General features: G+C 38.4%; 1 protein-coding gene and 1 non-coding gene across 5 annotated transcripts in view; one reads left to right on the top strand and one right to left on the bottom strand.

The window, feature by feature from the left end:
* Positions 1 to 20,735, top strand: part of FRS2 (fibroblast growth factor receptor substrate 2) — a 101,582-nt gene extending 80,847 nt beyond the window's left edge. For 3 of the 4 annotated variants that reach the window (XM_043887448.1, XM_043887437.1, XM_043887443.1), the window contains 6 exons: positions 3,405 to 3,499; positions 10,187 to 10,278; positions 11,909 to 12,095; positions 13,112 to 13,270; positions 13,692 to 13,855; positions 14,985 to 20,735. In XM_043887448.1, coding sequence (XP_043743383.1) covers positions 10,213 to 10,278; positions 11,909 to 12,095; positions 13,112 to 13,270; positions 13,692 to 13,855; positions 14,985 to 15,935 — 1,527 coding nt within the window. In that variant the 5' untranslated portion in view covers positions 3,405 to 3,499; positions 10,187 to 10,212 and the 3' untranslated portion in view covers positions 15,936 to 20,735. The remainder of the gene's footprint in view (positions 1 to 3,404; positions 3,500 to 10,186; positions 10,279 to 11,908; positions 12,096 to 13,111; positions 13,271 to 13,691; positions 13,856 to 14,984) is intronic. The other variant, XM_043887441.1, reaches the window with a different exon arrangement.
* On the bottom strand, positions 10,638 to 10,764 carry LOC122686269. Its single transcript, XR_006338680.1, has one exon. It is a non-coding gene; the product is annotated as a small nucleolar RNA SNORA25 (small nucleolar RNA).
* Positions 20,736 to 21,401: the final 666 nt, after the last annotated feature.

Below are 21,401 nucleotides of genomic sequence, written 5' to 3'. Positions count from 1 at the left end.
ATCAGAACTACAGTGAGATATCACTTCACACAAGCCAGAATGGCTGTCATCAAAAAATCCACAAACAATGAATGCTAGAGGTTGTGGAGAGAAGGGAACCCTCCTACAGTGTTGGTAGGAATGTAAATTGGTGCAGCTACTATGGAGAACAGTATGGATGTTCCTTAAAAAACTAAAAATAGAACTACCATGTGACCTAGCAGTCCCACTACTAGACACATACCATGAGAAGATAATTAAAAAAGACACATGCATCCCAGTGTTCATTGCAGCACTATTAAGTATAGCCAGGACATAGAAGCAACCCAAATGTCCATCGACAGTGATGGATGAAGATGTGGTGTATACACACAACGGAGCATTCAGTTCAGTTCAGCCTCAGTCCTGTCTGACTCTTTGCGACCCCGTGAACCGCAGCACTCCAGGCCTCCCTGTCCATCACCAACTGCCGGAGTCCACCCAAACCCATGTCCATTGAGTTGGTGATGCCATCCAACCATCTCATCCTCTGTCATCCCCTTCTCCTCCTGCCCTCAATCTTTCCCAGCATCAGGGTCTTTTCAAATGAGTCAGCTCTTTGCATCAGGTGGTCAAAGTATTGGAGTTTCAGCTTCAACATCAGTCCTTCCAGTGAACACCCAGGACTGATCTCCTTTAGGATGGACTGGCTGGATCTCCTTGCAGTCCAAGGGACTCTCAAGATCCAACCCCACAGTTCAAAAGCATCAATTCTTCGGTGTTCAGCTTTCTTTATAGTCCAACTCTCATATCCATACATGACCACTGGAAAAACCATAGCCTTGACTAGACAGACCTTTGTTGGCAAAGTAATGTCTCTGCTTTTTAATATGCTGTCTAGGTTGGTCATAACTTTCCTTCCAAGGAGTAAGCATCTTTTAATTTCATGGCTGCAGTCACCATCCGCAGTGGTTTTGGAGCCCAGAAAAATAAAGTCAGCCACTGTTTCCACTCTTTCCCCATCTATTTGCCATGAAGTGATGGGATTGGATGCCATGATCTTAGTTTTCTGGAGTATTACTCGGCCATTAAAAAGAACGGAATGATGCCATTTGCAGCAACATGGGTGGACCTCGAGATTGTTGTCCTGGGTGAACTAAGACAGAGAAAGAGCAATACTGTATGACATCCCTGATGTGTGTGATCCAAAAAGAAATGATATAAATGAATTTAGTTACAAAACAGAAGCAGACTCACAGACTTAGAGAATGAACTTATGGTTGCTGGGAGGAAGGGATGTTAAGGAGTTTGGGATGGACTTGCACACCCTGCTGTATTTAAAATGGGTAACCAATAAGGACATACTGTGTAGCACAAAGTACCCTGCTCAGTGGTATGTGGCAGCCTGGACGGGAGGGGAGTTTGGGGGAGCAAGAATGCATGTGTGTGTATAGCTGAGTCCTTTTTCAGTTTACCAGAAACTGTTATACCATTGTTAATCGGCTATACCTCAATGCAAAATAAGTTTTTTTTTAAAAAAAGGAAAGGAACTCTGACACATATTACAGCATGGATGAACCATGAAGACAGTATGCTAAATGAGATGAGGCAGGCACAAAAAGATAATACTGTACAATCTCATGTCATGTCAGTGCAGAGTTTGAGCAAACTCTGGAGATAGTGAAGGACAGGTAAAGCCTGGCACGCTGCACTCCATGGGCTCACAAAGAGTCGGACATGACTGAGCGACTGAACTGAACCGTACAATCTTACTTATATGAGGTGTTTAGTCAAACTCATGAAAACAGAAGGTAGAATGTTGGTTGCTAGTGTTTGGGTGGAGGCGAAATGAGTTGTTTTTTTAATGGTGTAGAGTTTCAGAGTTCTTGAGATTGGTTGTACAGTGTTGAATATATTTATCACTACTAAACTGTACCCTTAAAAATGAGTAAGATGGTAAATTTTGTTATGTGTATTTTCCCACAATTTTAAAAATTAGAAGTAAAAGAAAAAAGATCTGAAGGTGAGAATATAAATTTTCCAGAGTTTCTCACAGAGGGTTTTTATTTTTGTTTTTTATTTTATTTTTTTTAATTTTTTTATTAGTTGGAGGCTAATTACTTCACAACATCTCAGTGGGTTTTGTCATACATTGACACGAATCAGCCATAGATTCACACCTATTCCCCATCACAGAGGGTTTTTAATATTATCAAGAGCTTTATAGATTTGCACACTGGTTCTTTTGTATGTTTAACTTCATTTTAGAACTTAGGACTTTTCCTTGATATTGGGATACATCTTTTAATCATGTTTACTATGAATAAACTCTTTTCAGGATAGGGGTGGCGGGATGCTTATGAGTGGATCGAGTGAAAAGAAGAGAGGTTTTTTTTTTTTTCTTAGTTAATTGGCTAAAATCTCTTAAAAGAGAGAGCTGGACAAACATCACATAAGAGGAACGATTTATGGTAGAATTAGCTGGACAGTTTTATAAGCTAGAGGTAAAGCATGATGTATGTTAAACTTCTGGAGGGGGAAAAAAATTGCTAAAGAAAAGGCAGTTGGTTGCTGCCCACCCTAATGTAGGGTGTAGCAGCAGCTCACAAGTGCTGAGCAAACTCCTAGCTGAACCACTAATTTTATGTATAGGGTAGAAGTCCAGCATGAAAAATTTTGTTTGTGTGTGGGTTCATGGTTTTGAAAATATTTGTTTTGGGTATCAGTCATATTTGTTAATATATAGATTAAAATGAAGCTTTGTAAAACCCCTAACATAATGCCTAATATAGTATAGCTATTCAGTAAATGGCTAGTGCTCATGTTTGAATTTGAGTTTTTTTCATGTGTTGTAAAAAGTGAATAGCCAGAAAGTTTTCAAAAGTATATTGTAATCTCTTGAAACTCTAGATTGTAATTTATTGCTATAATTTATGTCATTATCCTGAGGCTCTATGGCATGCTTGTTGATACTGTTTTCTGATGAGTGACTCTTCTGATTTTATTCTGGGGGCCCTTGTGGATTAGGAAGATTCAGAGCGTGGATTCTAGTGTCAGCTCTGGGAGGAGGAGTGACAGTGAGATTTTGGAGAAGTGACTGGAGATGGAGAATTAGCCTGCCATTGGCTAAAATGGGCTTTTAGAGCTACTGCATTTTTACTTTTCTTTCGGAAAGGCTGTGTTAATTGGTACCATGTAGACATTTAGGGACGGGGGAGCCTGGTGGGCTGCCGTCTATGGGGTCACACAGAGTCGGACACAACTGAAGTGACTCAGCAGCAGCAGACATTTTATATTAAATTTTAAAATGCTACATTTTAATAAAAATTTAGACTTTTTAGTTTGTTTAAATAGATTAACTGAACTAACAGTGCTGCCAGAAGTCTCATAAGAAAAACTGTCTTTAAAGAAATAACAAATTCTTGACTTTTTCTTGTTAATTCTAGGTTAAGTCAGCAAACAAAGAAAACATGGGGTTTTGAAGTATGATTAAACTCCTGATGCTGCAGCAGAGGCTAAGAAGATTAATGGCCAGATCTAGGTAAGTGGAGGTTTACTTTTAAAAACTCACTAAGTCCACAAACTGTATTTTTTTAAACTGGAGATTTTAATAACGGTATTTTGAATGCAATTATTTTGCCTCCTGATACCTCTCTGGGCTTCTCTGGTAGCTCAGATGGTAAAGAATCAGCCTGCAATGCCAGAGACCTGGGTTCAGTCCCTGGGTCAAGATCCTCAGGAGAAAAGAATGGTAATTCACTCCAGTTCTTCCCTGGAGAATCCTATGGGCAGAGGAGCCTGGTGGGCTACAGTCCATGGGCTCGCAAAGAGTCAGACACAACTGAGTGATTAAAAAACTACGTTGTTACCTCCCAGACCTCAAAATAAGGACAACTGACTTTAAGAAGACAGTGTTTACTAATTGAAATGTCTGGCACAGTTGTTGCAATGTTGGTCTTCCCAAGCAGAGGCTACCTTTAGAGGGAGTATAGTACATCTCTTTGTATTTTTGCGGAGTTATAAACTTGAATGAGTTTATGAGATCATGTGGTTTCTCATCAAGTGTTTACAGTATTCATGCATATTAGTAGGTCTAGGTAACCCAGATTGTCTCCAAGTATTAATCTGATTGTCATAGATGTAGAATATCTAATGTCTTGTTTTTACCCCTGCCTGGGAGTTTGTGCTTCAGGAGGAGGAGTCAGAGACGTGGGTGAAAACTGCATTTAAAAAAGTCTCCTTCTGTGTTGGAAGATTGAGCAGAACCGCCTGTCCAGCTGTTTGCCACTCTCACTCATACTAAGGCGATTTTTTAAACCATGCTGAGGCCTCCTGTTCCCTTTTGCCTCCCTCTGTTTTCTCCTGTTTCATCAGCCCTCTTCTTTCTGTGCTTCTTTCCTGAGCAGACCTGTTGGCCCATCACTTCAAACCCCTATATTGCCAATATCCTTTCATTTCTTTGTCCTTTTGCACTCTGACCCGGGTCAGTTGAACTGTCTACCCTCTGGACTGCTGAGCACAGCTAGAAAAATAATATAATCTTACTCTCCAGCTTCTGCTCAGTCTCAGCATAGCCTGCTTAATAAGCCTGCTGCTTTTCTTGTGTGGCTCCTCAGGGCAAAATACTGACATTCTGCTCAAGTCCCTCATTCTGCAAACTTGCCTTCTGTTTTACAGAAGAAATGAAAGATGATGGATATTATCTGTTTCAGCTTCTCTGATATGTTCCACTCATCTTTCTTTTCTGCTCTCTCTCCTCAGAGGGCTTCCTTGATGACTTAGCTGGTAAAGAGTCTGCCAGCAGTGTGGGAGACCTGGGTTCATTCCCTGAGTTGGGAAGATTCCCTGGAGGAGGGAACGGCTACCCACTCCGGTATTCTGGCTTGGAGAATTCCACGGACTGTATAGTCCCTGGGGTCACTAAGAGTTGGACTTGACTGAGTGACTTTCTACTGAGTGACAACTACTCGGAGCACAAGGCATTCCTTCTCCTCTGGGCACGCTTTTGAGCCTGGGTCCCAGAACTCAGCTCTAGTCTCATCTCCCTGCTTGTCTTGATCCGTCTCTGACTGTCTCTTTCCTTTGGTTTTTCCTATATTCTTTAAACTTTACTGACACTGCAGATGGTGATTGCAGCCATGAAATTAAAGGACGCTTGCTCCTTGGAAGGAAAGTTATGACCAACCTAGACAGCATATTAAAAAGCAGAGACATTACTTTGCCAACAGAGGTCTGTCTAGTCAAGGCTATGGTTTTTCCAGTGGTCATGTATGGATGTGAGAGTTGGTCTATAAAGAAAGCTGAGCGCCGAAGAATTGATGCTTTTGAACTGTGGTGTTGGAGAAGACTCTTGAGAGTCCCTGGGACTGCAAGGAGATCCAACCAGTCCATCCTAAAGATCAGTCCTGGGTGTTCACTGGAAGGACTGATGTTGAAGCTGAAACTCCCAATACTTTGGCCACCTGATGCGAAGAGCTGACTCATTTGAAAAGACCCTGATGCTGGGAAAGATTGAGGGCATGAGGAGAAGGGGATGACAGAGGATAAGATGGTTGGATGGCATCACCGATTTGACGGACATGGGTTTGGGTGGACTCCGGGAGATGGTGATGGACAGGGAGGCCTGGCGTGCTGCAGTTCATGGGGTTGCAAGGAGTTGGACACAACTGAGCACCTGAATTGAACTGAACTGACATACTGATTACAAATCTGCATAAACCTGTGTCATCTTAAAACAATAAATAACTCAAGAAATGTATTTTCTTTTGAAACCATGTCCAAGCATACCCTGTCACTTGAGGCTTTCCTTTCTCACTGTGTTCTTAAAAGAGCCTTTTCTATTCTCTGGAGGACTACTCCTCATCTTCCATTTGCTCACTGCATAATGGCTTCTACCTCTACCTAATACTCCATCATGGAGAGGACCCTCCTTCTTAACACTTTCTTTTCTTAGTTTGTACCATTCTGATTGTTTTTCTTCTCCGTCACTTGGTTTTCTCTAGTATTTACACATTTGTGTTCCCCAGAATTTCAGCTTCAGCAGACTGCTCTTTATCCCGTTCTTGAGCAGGATCTTCTGTTTTATAGTTTCAAATACCATGTGTCCCAATATTTTACCTCTTCCCTCAAGCCCGTTCTGATGCACTTAACTCTATTACATGTCTCCATTCGGTTGTTCTCTGGGAATCGCAGTTTAACATGTCTAAAACTGTACTAACCACCATCACTTCTTCTTGAAGACCTGAAAAGATTTTCCTATTTCAAGTAATAGAGCCAGCACCCTTCATCTGCACTGAAAATTACCTCTTACTTCCTGTATACCTAGCTAGACACTCAATGCTGCTGACTTGATTTCCTGAATATTTTTAAAATTGACAGTATTCATCTTTGCTACTGTTGCTCCAGTTCTAAGTCTTCGGCGTACTTCAGTTTTCAGTAGTCTCTAACTGGCTTTCCCTTCCTCTGAGCTAAATTCCCTCTTAAAATTTCACCTTGCAGATGGAGGTATCTAAAATGAAGTCATGACCACCTCGCTTTCTGCTTAAAATACTTAAGTGGCTTTCTATCTTGTGAGGATGAAATTTGTTCTCTTTGCAATGGCATACAAGGATTTCGTGTCACATGTTAGGCTTTTCATTATTTTTGCACTGAACTGAAACACTGAACATGGATAGAGTCCCCAGGTAGATTGTACCACCATTCATACATCCCTGACAGAATCAGAGGTGCTGCCTGAACAGGTAGCCTATGAAGATGTTAAGCAGAAGAATGGTTTTTCTACTCCTTTTGAGAAATAGTTGAAAACTATTCATTTGAGACTTCTGTATTCAAGTAAAAGCCACACTGTAGTAATCATTTAGCTCTTTGTATTCTTGAGGAGTTAGTGGTGAGTATGGATAAACAATTTCAAGAAGACTTTTGTTTTTTTGTTTCTGTCATCTCTCTGCTTTAAAATTTTTCGAAAAATATTCTTTTGGTCTCCTCAGAATTTATGAAACACTTACTAAATTTTTTTTTTTTTTTGCTGTGCTGTCTGGCATGTGGGATCTTGTTCTCTAACTAAGGATCGAACCCGTGCCCCTTGCAGTGAACCTATGACTGCCAGGGAAGTCCCAAACACTTAATGATTTGATTTTTAAAAATTAAACTTTTATGAAATAACTGTCTGCTGTGTCAAACAGTATGCTTAGTGCCCTAGAAAATTCAGAAGACAAGGTTCCTCTCCTCGTGGAGACCACAGTGCAGTGGCCGGTGAGACCGCTGAACATGACAGTAGAATATGATAAGTGTCGTGATGGAGTCATGTCCATCTGTGGGGGCATTGGAGGCAGGTGAGCTTCAAGTTAGTTGGCATCCCAGACCCCTCGGTGGTTGTTCAGGATGTGTAGTTTGGCTCCTGCTTGTGTTTCAGCCTACCCCGCACTCTTGTTGTACTGGATCCCTCACTTTCTCCTGAGGATAGCACCACCTTTCATGACCTTTATCTTTGCATCTACTTTTTTATCTAGTGCCTCTTTCTGTGTTTTGCCTAGCACACTGTTTCTGCTCACCTTTTAGAGTACCAGCTCAAATGCTGCTTCTTCCCTTCCTAATGCAGAAAGTTAGTTGCTTCTTTCTGTGTCCATGGAACTCTTCTTATGATCTAATAATACAAGGTTTATTATAATGCACTATCTGTTGACAGCTCTGTCTGTCCCTTTAGACTCATGACTCTTGAGCGGTACACGATTGACTGTCATCTTTACACCGTGATACTTAGCTGGCATATTAGTTACAAGATACCAAATAGGAGTCTTTTTTTTTCCTGTATATAACAAGATTTTTTATTTATTATGTCATCACACACTTTCCCTATATAAATTTATTTACATTTTTAATTGAAGTATAGTTGATTTACAGTGTTACGTTAGTTTGTGGTGTACAGCAAAGTGACTCAGTTTATATATACGTAAATATATACATATTATTCATTTATATGTATATTCTTTTTCAGGTTCTCTTCCTTATTATAGGTTATTACAAGATAATGAATATAGTTCTGTTCTATATAGTAGGACCTTGTTGTTGTTTTATCTATTTTATATATAGTAATTTGTATCTGCTAATTCCAGACCTCCTCTAATTTCTCCCTCCCTCCACCCCCTTTGCCCTTTGGTCACCGTAAGTTTCTTTTCTATGCATGTGAGCCTGTTTCTGTTTTGTAAGTCAGTTCATTTGTGTCACGTTTTAGTTTCCACATAGAAGTGCTCTGTCATGGGTTACTTGTCTTTCTCTGTCTGACTTCACTTAGTGAGTGAGTGATTTCTAGGTCCGTCCATGTTGCTGCAGATGGCCAGATTTCATTCTTTTTATGGCTGAGTAGTATTCCATTGTACAGTGCGGGAGACCTGGGTTTGATCCCTGGGCTGGGAACATTCCCTGGAGAAGGGAACGGCTACCCACTCAAGCATTCTGGCCTGGAGAATTCCATGGACTGTGTAGTCCTTGGGGTCGCAAAGAGCGACTTTTCACTTTAAGGTGTATATACATCATCTTGATCCATTCATTATTAAATGGACGTTAAGTATGCTTCCATGTCTTGGCTATTGTAAATAGTGCTGTTACAATTATTGGGGTGCATGTATCTTTTCAACTTGGAGTTTTCTGTAGATATTTTTGCCCAGGAGTAGGATTGCTGGATCATATGGCAATTCTGTTTTTCATTTTTTCTTTTAAAGAACTTCCATACTGTTTTTCATAGTGGCTGCCCTAACTTATATTCCCACCAACAGTGTAGTAGGAGTCCCTTTTCTCCACACCTTCTTTATTTTTTTAGACTTTATAATGATGGCCATTCTGACCAGTGCGAGGACACCACGAAATATGAATCTTAATTTTACTATTTTATTTATCACTTCTTTTGGTTTATACACTAGTATACTTTTTTTAAATGTTTAATCCTTATACCTGCCAACATTCTTTATCTTCCTTTAGTGCAGTTCATTTAGCTTACAAGAGACTTAGAGCGTCTACTGTGTGCTAGTTACTATGTAAGGCACATGGAAAGCAGGAATGAATAAATTCCATCCTTCCTGGAAAGGAGCTCAAAGGGGAAGGAAGAAGATAGATAGTAAACAGAAGATAAGTAAACAGTCGATCACAATTTCGGCTAAGTAAACAGTGTGGAAGAGGCTGTGATACTGGGAAGCTCAGGGTGCTTTGGGGATACATAATAGAACTTGCCCAGCTGATTGGAGTCAGAAAAGGCACTGTCTTCTGAGTTGAATCTTGAAGGAGCAGCGTGGAAAAGTGTGAGGAAATAAGACGCTCTCGGGAAACTGTTTGGTATGACTGGGTGGGGCTTGAAGCAGAGAGGAATGAGAGATTAGACTGGATTTGTAGACAAGGACCATAATGTAAAGGACTTTTTGAACTTTTGCATTTATTTTTCCTGAAGGTAGTAAAGATCTGCTGAAGAATTCTAGACAAGCTTTAATCAGATTTGTATTTTTAATGTTTAGTAACTTCTTATGCTTCTTTCCCTTCCTCTTTTTTCAAATACTTTCACATCCATTCTGATTCTTTCCCTTGTTTGTAAGTGAAGTTTCCTTTGTTCACTTGGAGTGTTCTTGGACACTTAATGTAACTATAACCACTTATCACTTACCCTCTGTCAGAAAGGATTAGATAGACACACTTAGAGTTTTGCCAATATTCTCTGTGTTACTGTTTGAATTTTGAGTTGTTTTTCTCTCTTAATGAACTATTCCAGATTTGCTTTTGGGTCTTACTAACCAGATTTGTCTGGAGGGATCCGTAAAGAATACTACAGTGCACAGTATGAATCAAAATGCTTGACAAGCCAGAAGTCTGTCATTCTTTTGGAAATTTATTAATGAAGATAGACATTCAATCCTAGTAAGCCATAAAGGGTTAATTTCATGAATGACTTAAGTATAATAGTGTTATGTATGAAACCTTAAATTGGTTTCTTTTAGTTTTAAAATAGGCAGACTTTTGCAAACTAAATTTGAGGCTTCTGTGAAGTCTGCCTCACAAAATTATTCTTGTTGATGCTGAGTAAAATTCTCCAGCTAGTTGTATGAAGTCTAGCTCTAGCCATTTACCTTCCTGGGCTTAGTTTTCCTCATTAAAATAATACAGGGCTAATGTTAGGTGATTTCTAGAGTATTTTTCTGTTTTGGGATTTGTATATCTAATAATTTTTTGCAAATTATCTTTCATGTAGTGCTCACATGGTCTTCTGAAGAAGCCATGGGTAGCTGTTGTAGCTGTCCAGATAAAGACACTGTCCCAGATAACCATCGGAACAAGTTTAAGGTCAGTAAAAACTGGATAAGTTGTAGCTCTTGCTGCCTACCTGGATGCTTTTCTTTTACTTCACTTAACACATTTCTTATTTCCTCACTGGTATCTTCAGACTCTTTTTATTTTCCTTTTGTTCATTCTGCCTTTTCTTGTTTTAACCAACAAGGACAACATTTTTTACTGACAGTGTGAAATCCTTTTTTCCTTTGGTCTTCCATATCCAATTAGAACCACACAGTTCTGATAATACTTTTTTTCCCCCCAACTTGAAAGACTTTTACATTTATTACCTTCCTATATCATAGTCATGGATATGAGTGGCTAAATCTTATATCTCCCTATATCATCAGTCATGGATATGAATGGCTAAATATTATATCTCCATCAGGAAAACACAGCACTGTTGATTGACTGTTACACCCTCCAGAGAACTCAATCTTTGGTCACAGTGATAAGAGACCCTGGATTTGGTCCCATCAGCCCTCTTTGAAATGACCCGATAATACTGTCTTTAAATCGCCATCTTATAGGTGCCTCTTCAGTCCTGTCACTAGTTCCCAGTCATTGTTTAATGCCTGGATAATTTCGTAACTGAACTCTACCTCCAGTCACCTCTGTGATCCATCCTGCAGTTGACATCAGATTTATCTTCCTCTTCCATTATTCTAAAACTTCAGTAGTGTTCTGTTACTTAGACACAAAGTGCTCCATTCCCTACTCACCCACAGCCATTAATGCCTCTCATATTCTGACCTCAGTCTGCTATAAGTCAGCCTCTGGATCACACAAACCTTGGTGTAAATCACAGCCCTCTTGCTTCATAGCTTTGTGACCTTTGACAAGTTACATTGTCACCAAGTCTTTGTTCATTTGTATGCAATGGAGACAATAGTATTACCTGCAGTTTAGGATTGGTATTAAATGACAAAATACAAGTAAAGCACTTTGTCCAACCCGGGCGTATAGTACATTCCCCCCGAGTGTTATCTGTTTTTAAGGTCTCTGGCCATTTTCTGAAACTCAGCAGTGCAAGGCCTTCCCTGACAAGGACTCGGTGCCAGTCCCGTCTTGGTCTCTCAAATGCACCCTCTTTGTCTCTGCTGTGGCACTGTGTCTTCAGGGTGTGCCCCCCGAGTCCTGACCCCCCAGCTCACCCTCTTTATTTCCTTCTTGCTGGGGAATCCCATGGACAGAGGAGCCTAGTGGGCTATTAATCCTGTCCATGGGGCTGCAAAGAGTAAGACACAGCTTAGTGACTGAGCATGCACTTATTTATACCCAAAACCCCGCTAAAGTCCCTTCTCTTCATCTGTGAAGGCGTCTCCAACAACCCTTGGCTACAGTTCCTGCATTTTGCAGCGGCTGTTGTACTCATTTGTTAAGTTAGTTAAGCATTTACAGTTCTGTGATGTTGACTTTGTCTTTGTGTATCTTACCTCCTCAGTGGGAATGTGAGTTCTTTGGGGATATGAACCAGGTATTGCCCTGCTACGTAATCCATGCCATACAAAAACATTGGTTGTTGAATGACATAACAATAACTGAACCAATCAGCAATAGTACATTTTCCTGAAATCAGTGAAATATGTTCATGACTGCCAAGAGGGAGCATTAAGGTAGCACTAATTAAACTTTTTTTTAGGTCATTAATGTGGATGATGATGGAAATGAGTTAGGTTCTGGCATAATGGAACTTACAGACACAGAACTGATTTTATACACTCGCAAACGTGACTCGGTAAAATGGCACTACCTCTGCCTCCGACGCTATGGTTATGATTCAAATCTCTTTTCTTTTGAAAGTGGTCGAAGGTGTCAAACTGGACAAGGTAGGTAGAGCCTTTGTTTTTTTCTCCAAACATCATCATATTTGAATATCATTCTGTAATTCAATTATTTTATATATGTTTAAATTACTGTTTTACTTTTATCCTGAATGAAAAAAAGCCTCAAATAAGCAGATTATTTAAAAAGGAGATATAGTACACTATGTATTCACTTATCTACATTTACTAAGCAGGTTTTCTATGTCTAGAATTTTGGCTCATATTAACTTTAAGATTTGAAGTAAGTAAATGATTTAGTCCCAGGAAATTGCCTCTGTCTTTACTGTTACAGGGCTTCCCTGGGGGCTCAGACAGTAAAGAATCTGCCTGCAATGCAGGAGACCTGAGTTCGATCCCTGGGTTGGGAAGATCCCCTGGAGGAGGGCATGGCAGCCCACTCCAGTATTCTTGCCTGGAAAATTACATGGACGGAGGAGCCTGACAGGCTACAGTCCATGGGGTTGCAAAAGAGTCGGACATGACTGAGTGACTTTCACTTTACTGTTACAACTTGGGAGAAAGAACTTAAACTTTGGAGTTAAGCAGAACATAGTTTTATTTTTTTGCCATCTACTTCTTGAAAGTCCTTGGACAAGTTGGGGAACCTCTTGCATCAAATTCCTTCTGTATCAGAGTGGAATGGTAATCCAATAATTAAACAAGGTAATGATTGTAAACCACAGAGCAAGCTCCTATCAAATGGTGGATTCCTGTGGTAATGATAGGTTAGACTCCCCCTGCTGTTAGAAAGCAGACTAGAGAAAGTGGGCAAATCTTGTTTTTGCCTTCCTTATTTTGAGCCATCACCCATGGACAAATGAAAATTATTCTGTGAACTTTCTTTTGGGTTTGTGTTTTGAAACAGGAAATATAATTAATTTATCAGACATTTATTTGAAAGGCCTTTCTTGCTATTGGTGCACAGAATGCTTCCTTTGTAATTTTGTTCTTTGACAAGTGCTCCTTTGTCTTTCTTAGATGTTGTGACCATATTTTTTTCTCCTGGTTTATATTTGTAGGAATCTTTGCCTTTAAGTGTGCTCGTGCAGAAGAATTATTTAATATGTTACAAGAGATTATGCAGAATAATAGTATAAACGTAGTGGAGGAACCCGTGGTTGAAAGGAATAACCATCAGACAGAATTGGAGGTCCCTAGGACACCTCGAACACCTACAAGTAAGTGTCTATTTTCCCCTCTTCTATTATAAACTATAGACTATGGGTATTTAATCTATACCATGTTAGAAATTACCATTGGCTAACATAAATATAGTAGTCATGAGTTTTGAAAAACTGTTAGCTATAATTATAAACATTTTAAATATGAAAACACAAAGTGTTTCATATTATTATTATTTTTTTTTTAATTTTTTTATTAGTTGGAGGCTAATTACTTCACAACATTTCAGTGGGTTCATATTATTTTAAATGTTAGTGGAAAGTTAAAAGTGGAGGGAGGTGCTGTTCTGCTCCAGTGTCTTGTGTGTCTTACGAGAAACACCTCCTTAAACCTCGCAGTGCTGATTGTATCCTCATTCATCTTTTTCTCTGTGCCCTACCCCTACATTCTTTCTTAAACCAATAAACGCAAACTCAGCTCCAGGGTTTGCTGCTCAGAACTTACCCAATGGATATCCCCGATATCCCTCGTTTGGAGATGCTTCATCCCACCCTTCCAGCAGACATCCTTCCGTGGGAAGTGCCCGCCTGCCCTCAGTAGGTGAAGAATCTACACATCCTTTGCTGGTGGCTGAGGAGCAAGTAAGCATGTGCTGCTGCCCCACGGCATTGTATGGGGTTAGAGTCTTATCATGCTAACACTTGAAGGTTTCAGTCAATTTGAATTTTAGTTATCACTTTTGTATGTGACCTTTGTAGTGAAGTTTCAGAGGACAGAGCATATATTTGCTGACATATACCCAAATATGTATAGGTGTTGAGGGAAACAGCATTCCAGTTAAGTTTGTGGGTCCACAGGAGAGGTGCATCTATAGATGAAGATGGACAAAACTCATGGTCAGTTCTCTTACAATAACCTCAAAGGAAAGCTTTTTATATTACAATTTTTGTAAATAGTGGACTACTAGCAGTAAGACAGATTTTGTTGTCAGTGTTTTTAACAGAGCAATTTAATATTCCCAACTAGTCTGTTTTCATTTTAGGAATGATGTATCTGGTTGAACATTGTCTGTATTAATTAGTTGTACTTATCTTTTGTCAACAATATGACTGTTTATCATTAAGGAATTTTCACTTTTAAAATCCATTTCTTTGTATTTTTTACTTGTTAAATGAGTTTTTACTATAATTAAGTATCCCTCTTTTTGAGTTTTATTTTTTGAGTTTTTCAGAGTTTATGTATAGACTTCTAAACATTTTTATATTGTCTCCCCCAAATACCATGAGCTTTTCTAAGTAGTGATAATTTCCTACTAGGTGGAACCTATTTTATATCTGTGTATCTTACAGAACTCTTACTAAATCTAATAAGGTTTATCTCTTTATATAGTCAGATGATCTATAAATAATGATACATTTCTCTCTTCCTTTTTAATACTTGTTATTTCCTACTTCTAAATCAGGTTTTAATGCACTGATGAGAATTTCTAGAACATCAAAGTAATAATCCCTGTTTGTTCCTGACTTTTTATAGAATGCTTATCATGTTTCACCGTCACATCTATTTTGAAGTAGTTATTCTTTTATCAAGCTAGGAAGACATTTCTACATTTCTCCCACCTCTTCCCAACCTTTTTATTAGTAAAAAACAGGTCCAAAAGCCTTGAAGAATATACTTAGAAAGTTAATAAAAATTAATTGATATAGTTAGGCAGATTTTTTGTTCTTTTTTCTTTTCTTTTAAAAAAGCTACTCACTTTCCTGTTTTTAGGTACATACCTATGTCAACACTACAGGTGTGCAAGAAGAACGGAAAAACCGCACAAGTGTGCATGTCCCATTGGAGGCGAGAGTTTCTAATGCTGAAAGCAACACACCCAAAGAAGAGTCAAGTAATACTGAGGACAGGGACCCTCAGATTCTTCTTGAACCTGAAGGAGTTAAATTTGTCTTAGGACCAACACCAGTTCAGAAGCAATTAATGGAAAAAGAGAAACTGGAACAACTTGGAAGAGATCAAATCAGTGGAAGTGGTGCAAATAACACAGAATGGGACACTGGCTATGACAGTGATGAGCGGAGAGATGTGCCCTCTGTTAACAAACTGGTGTATGAAAATCTAAATGGCCTATCTCTCCCCAGTGCCTCAGGGTTCAGGAGAGGTCGTCTGCCGTCCACCAGTACCTCAGATACCCAGAATATCAACAACTCAGCTCAGAGAAGAACTGCATTGTTAAACTACGAAAATCTACCATCTTTGCCTCCTGTTTGGGAAGCCCGCAAGCTAAGTAGGGATGAAGATGACAACTTAGGACCAAAGACCCCGTCTCTGAACGGCTACCATAACAATCTAGACCCGATGCATAACTATGTCAACACAGAGAACGTAACAGTGCCGGCAAGTGCTCACAAACTAGAGTACTCACGGCGTCGGGACTGTACGCCGACAGTCTTTAACTTTGATATCAGACGCCCAAGTTTAGAACACAGGCAGCTCAATTACATACAGGTTGACCTGGAAGGTGGCAGTGACTCTGACAACCCTCAAACTCCAAAAACGCCGACCACCCCCCTTCCACAGACCCCCACCAGGCGCACAGAGCTGTATGCTGTGATAGACATCGAGAGGACTGCTGCTATGTCCAGTCTGCAGAAAGCGCTGCCACGAGATGATGGCACAGCTCGGAAAACCAGACACAATAGTACTGATCTGCCCATGTGAGCCCTGGAAAGCATTTACATTATTTGCACCTTTGTGAAGTTTTTTTTTTTTAAAAAATGAAGATGCAAGTGCTTCATTTTTATTTCTAAACACTAACTCCTTTTATAGACTGATAGAAAAAATTTTTTCTGAATATTTCATGTGCTTCTTTAAAGGGAATTAATGTAGAGCAGGTACTCATAAAAGAACACTAATTTCATTATATACTACTCATTACTGTCCAGCAGCATTCCCATTTTCACAGTGCCTATTTAAAATGAGAGTTGAAGTGAGTGACGGGCTGGTCGATTTTTATCAAGATTCTGAACTCATGTATATCATTCATGTGTAAGTCCTGGTTGGCATTTAAAACAGAGCCTCTTGATAACGTGCATTGCTAACAGGTAACTGTAGCTTTGAAAGTGCTATTTGTAGCTTCACTATTCATGGTATGTGGCCTCCAGCATGTAACGTGAGGAATCCTTTATTTCATTAATTGTAGGCTTTTTGACTTGAGCCAAAACATATGTAATGGAAACAGAAGTACCACACCTCCTGTGTACCAGCCATTTCCTTTGCCTTCAGCATTTCTAGAAAGTTCTACGTTCGTGAACGTGGTGTCCCATTGGTGTGTTGAAAGGCAGGAAAGAGATGAGATTTTCTGTTTCATCATCTCATGATGTCATTTGAAGGGCATGCCCAAGTATCTTAATCAGAATTATAAATAGGCTCAAGAATCAGTCTCAGGTCACTTTATCCAAAAACATTTGAAAAATCTGAACCATGATCTCTTGGAAGTTTCTGTCCTACGGATTATTTACAGTAACATTGTTCTCTGGAGGCATTTGTGCCATTAGATTACCATTTACCTTCAGTTTTTCCTTTGGTGTTTGGGATGTCTAACTTTGTTGCTTCATGTCTTTTTCAATTTAAAATGTTTGAGTTTGTATATAGTTTTGAAATTGGTATGTGTTCATTGTTTAGTTTGCATTTTTGTCCAATTGTGGTTTTGAAGGTTCATTTGGAACTTAACTGTTATTCTATAACAGGGTTGCCCTTGTCCAGTATTTATTTATATGCTGTTTACTTTTCATGTTGATAAAAGCATTCTCTCAATTTTAAATTTCACTTGTGTCCATAGGTGATCTCTTAAGCAGCTGAGAAGAGAGAAAAAAAAAAAAAGGAAGTACTTTAACATGCAAAGTCCCCTGAAGGTACTGTGTTTTCTCTGTGGGCACTCTCCCAGCACTTTAGCAGTGGTTCCCCCAGTCACGTGGCTGCAGTTACACTTTGCCCACTGTACTGCTCCTCAGCTCTGCTGTCCTTTCACTCAATGATTTTGGATTATCCCTTGATTTTAATAGAGTGTTAAAATTATTGCCAGCATAGCAGGTACAGTGGAAGTCTTACAGCAATGAGATTGTGTTATAATTTAGGATTGAAAATGAAGTTTATATAAACTGATTATAGAGTTCATATGTCTAGCTCTTGGAAAGTCAAGAATTTTCCAGTGTCCCAAATCCTGGAGAAACAAGAGAAGGTAGAGTGGAAAGAAGGTTGGATAACCTTGCAAAATATGTCACCATTTCCTCTAAATATGAGGAAGTTTCTGAGATTATGATCTGGATTTATCAGATGTAACTAAGGTTAATTTAGCATGAAAAAGTTTCAGTCATATAGCAGCCAACCTGTCCCATAAATGCCCTAATTATAGGACAGTGAGTGGATTAGCAAAATAATAGGGTGGGACCATTATAAAGAAAATAAACTATTAAAGGTGTCTTTATCCTTTTCAGTGCCATTGGTTTATGTGCATAGCAGAATTTTTTTTCTGTGAATTTGGTGCTTACTAAAGTGGTCACTGTTCTCTAAAAAGAGTGCAGTGGTGTAGTAGGCGTGCAGCTTCCATTTCATGTATCGTTCCACCTATGCTTTCTTCTGAGTAGATTGCTAATTGTGCCAAATTTATGTGATGATCTTTGTAATGCGGAATAAGAACTATGACGGAACCAGTGCATATGGTTTTCTCGGAAACAAGCAGTCAAGACAGAACGTTAACCTCCAAACGAAAGGGCTGACCTATTTACTTATTTTGGAGGTTGGGTACTTTTTTTTTTTCTTTCTTTCTCTCAGCCTTTTCATTTTTCCTTCCAGATGCTGATTAATTTTTATATTTTTTAAGCAACTATAATATAACCATTGCAGTTTATGCTTTAAATACTGTGTGCTTTAAAATTGAAAACGGGACCAATTTGTCTGTTAAGAATTTGATTTTTAGGTACTATGAGTATTAGGGAAGATGTATACAACTGGTATTAATTTCTAGATATCTCTGGAAATCCCGTGTCCCTATTTAATAAAAAGTAATGTAGAACACTACTTGTCCTTTGCTGTAGTCTAGTAATGGGCATTAAGCTCTGTCCTGGAAGAATGTACCAATTACTTGGTACATTTTAGAATGAGATATTTTATTGGGATATAATTGTGGCCATATGTTTCAGATTTTCTGAGACAGACCTAGTTTTAGATACTCTTTTCTGTTGATAGATCATGTGATCCCACTTTCTGGCTTTGGAAATATAATCATTGATCATGTGTTTTCTCCCTAATGGAATCCTCTTTTATCTGTATGGATCATAGTAGCTTTTATCCCAGACCATGGTTGGAAACTGATATGGGTATAACATGTGTTTTTTTCTCAGTGTATTTTATTTCCCAGGTTCATCTTCCTTTAAAAATGAAAATATGGTGCCTTCCCTCCCTCCAGGAAGATTGGCAAATAGTTCCTTTTATTTACTGCTGCTGTGGAGTGATGAGACATGCACTTTACTTTTGAAGACTCAGCAAAAAGCTTTTCACTTCTCAGTATATCCAGAATAGATCACATTTGGGACTTAAGAAAATTTGCCAAGCAATCTTTGTTTTTATAGATATTAATGTTGACCCCACAGTTCAATAAGTTAAGCTAGTGTTGATCACACCCCCTCCCAAAAAATCTGTGGCACTACATATAAAAATGTACCTCAATAATGTTCTATTAAAAATGGGACAGGGGCCTTATGTTTTCATAATTTCCCAATAATGTGCCACCATATTTTTGCCTCAAGGTAAAGGTTTTAGCAGGCTAAAAAATACATCCCATTTCCCCTTGTGCTGTTCCTAACCCATAATGTCCAAGTGTTTGTGCAATGTGTAGTGTGTGTGTGTATAAATATATATGTATATTCACATATACATATATATATATATATATGTATATCTCCTTGAAACAGACATACCATCAGAGACAACATTCAGAAGTAACTAATGTATTGGCATCTTTTTCTTATCTCTGATATGTGAGGTATATGGTACTAAATTACCTTTTCCCTGATGTTTGCCAAATTTGAATAAAGGCATTGGTACGAAATCATAGAATGTATAGAAAATGTTTTTGGCTTGAAAAACTAACAAATATTTTATGACATACCATAATATACTCTGCCCAAACCAGCACCCTGTCTTTGCTCTTCTTTACATCCCTCTTCTCCATCCCTACTTCCTCATTTTTTTGGTATAAAAATTCTCTTGTAGCATCATTACAATTGCAGTTCTATGACAATTGGATAATAATAGCATGGAAACAGACTGGTATTAATAGTACAGTAGTCACCAGTGTGCCACATTTGCATTAGTAAATGCAAAATATACATTTTATAAAGGACAAATTTTGTGTTATGTTCTTATTTTCATTACATTGTATAATATTGTAAGATTATTGTATGTCCTAATTTGCATTATAAATGTTTTTTTCCTACGTAAAGGCATAAATATAGCAACTTTGTATAAAGGTAGCTTATTAGATTTTTGATTTTGTATTTTATAAAAAAATTGTCTAACAGTGGGACTACCATTGCCAAATTGTACATGAAATATGAATTTTACCCCTTACGGTTAATTTCATTTATAAACATTCCATATTTCTCTAATAAGACATAAGTGATACTGTACTATGCATAAATGGTATTTTAATGCTGTTTCATATCAGCATTTTAAATTTTGGTTTGCATTTTTAATATTGGCAAAATTTACCACTGTTGATTAAACCTTGTTGTATATGTAACAACATCTTTTGCCCTTTTGCCCTCCCCACCCTTGTTCTCTATTTCTCCCTGTCAGTGCCAACTTCATACATTTTGTAGCATGGCAATAAAATATAACTTTTACACTGAGGCCAAGTGTGGCTTTTTGGAGGATGTGGAGATGGGAGGATTGCCCTCTAGTTGTGCTTTGCATATGACTTTCTGCCACATAAACCATGTTTCCAGGCATGAGGAAATTATCTCGTATATGATGTGAACATGCTTTTAAAGGCAAGTGTGAATGTTGCTTTTAAGCTTAATTTTTTGTCCTTAACTAATTTTTTATCTTTGGAAAAGTCAGAGTTCTGGAAGTACAATCAAACCTTTATTAACTGGAGTACTTAAAGAATGAGCTAATAACTGAATTTATTTCAACAAGGGCTAAGCAACACATTTTTTAAATCCTTATTTATTGTAGAGTATTAGTATACTGTCCTAAAAATTATATGTAGAATATGGTTTCATCTTAGGTGATTTAGGATCTTGCAATGCCTTACTGTTGTCATTCTGGCATAAATTCCCATGACGAGGTACTCAAGTTGATACTGGAAGCTGAGCTTGACTATACAACTAACATTAAGCATTCATGCAAAAGTGCTTTGTTTAATAAAATCTGATCAGAGTTCTTATGGTTACTTTCCCCTTATTGCCGAAAGTAGATTGCAATAAAACCCCAATAAAAGTTTGGTTGGATACCTGTTTAAAGTTTCACTGTATTTATACTTCACACGTTTCTTGAGACTTTATGATAAGAGGTTTTTTATTTCTTAGTCTCATATCACCACCTCCATTTTCAAAGTGAACATATAATGGGTCAAGGATTATGTTTCAAAGTGAAATGAAATTTTAAGTATTTGTCAGATTCTCAAGAACTTTTATCTTCTTGGTCATTCAAACTAGTAGTTCTTAGGCTGGGATTTCAAACCTGTAGTCACCTAGTGGCACTGCAAAGCCCATCTGGGTAGAACTCAAGATGCAGATCATTTAAATAGTAAAGGGAACAGACAGACAAGTCCACAGACCATCAGGTGCCTACTATGTACCAGACACTGGAACACACAGATCGGTTTAAGATGTGTCAGAGACCACATCTTACTTAGGTATCTTGGGTATTCTCAGAAATTAAAAACTTTTTTGGATTATTTCTGTATTTTTCATTTGAGTTCCTTTGAAGATAATAACTATTCACATGTTCTTGTTTAATGAATAAGCACAAACTAGGCCCCATGTTAGTAATGAAGATGGTTAATTCTTGTTCTCAAAAGAATCTATAGTCTAGAACAGCCCTTCTAACTGGGGGCAGTTCCCTTCCTTTCCCCAGAGAAATAAACCCTAAGATATTAATTATATATAAAAGATTACAATC

The sequence above is a fragment of the Cervus elaphus genome, chromosome 3, assembly GCF_910594005.1.
Source record: "Cervus elaphus chromosome 3, mCerEla1.1, whole genome shotgun sequence".
Classification (NCBI taxonomy): domain Eukaryota; kingdom Metazoa; phylum Chordata; class Mammalia; order Artiodactyla; family Cervidae; genus Cervus; species Cervus elaphus.
The sequence above is the reverse complement of the archived record's forward strand: the minus strand, read 5'-3'. Positions and strand labels throughout refer to the sequence as shown.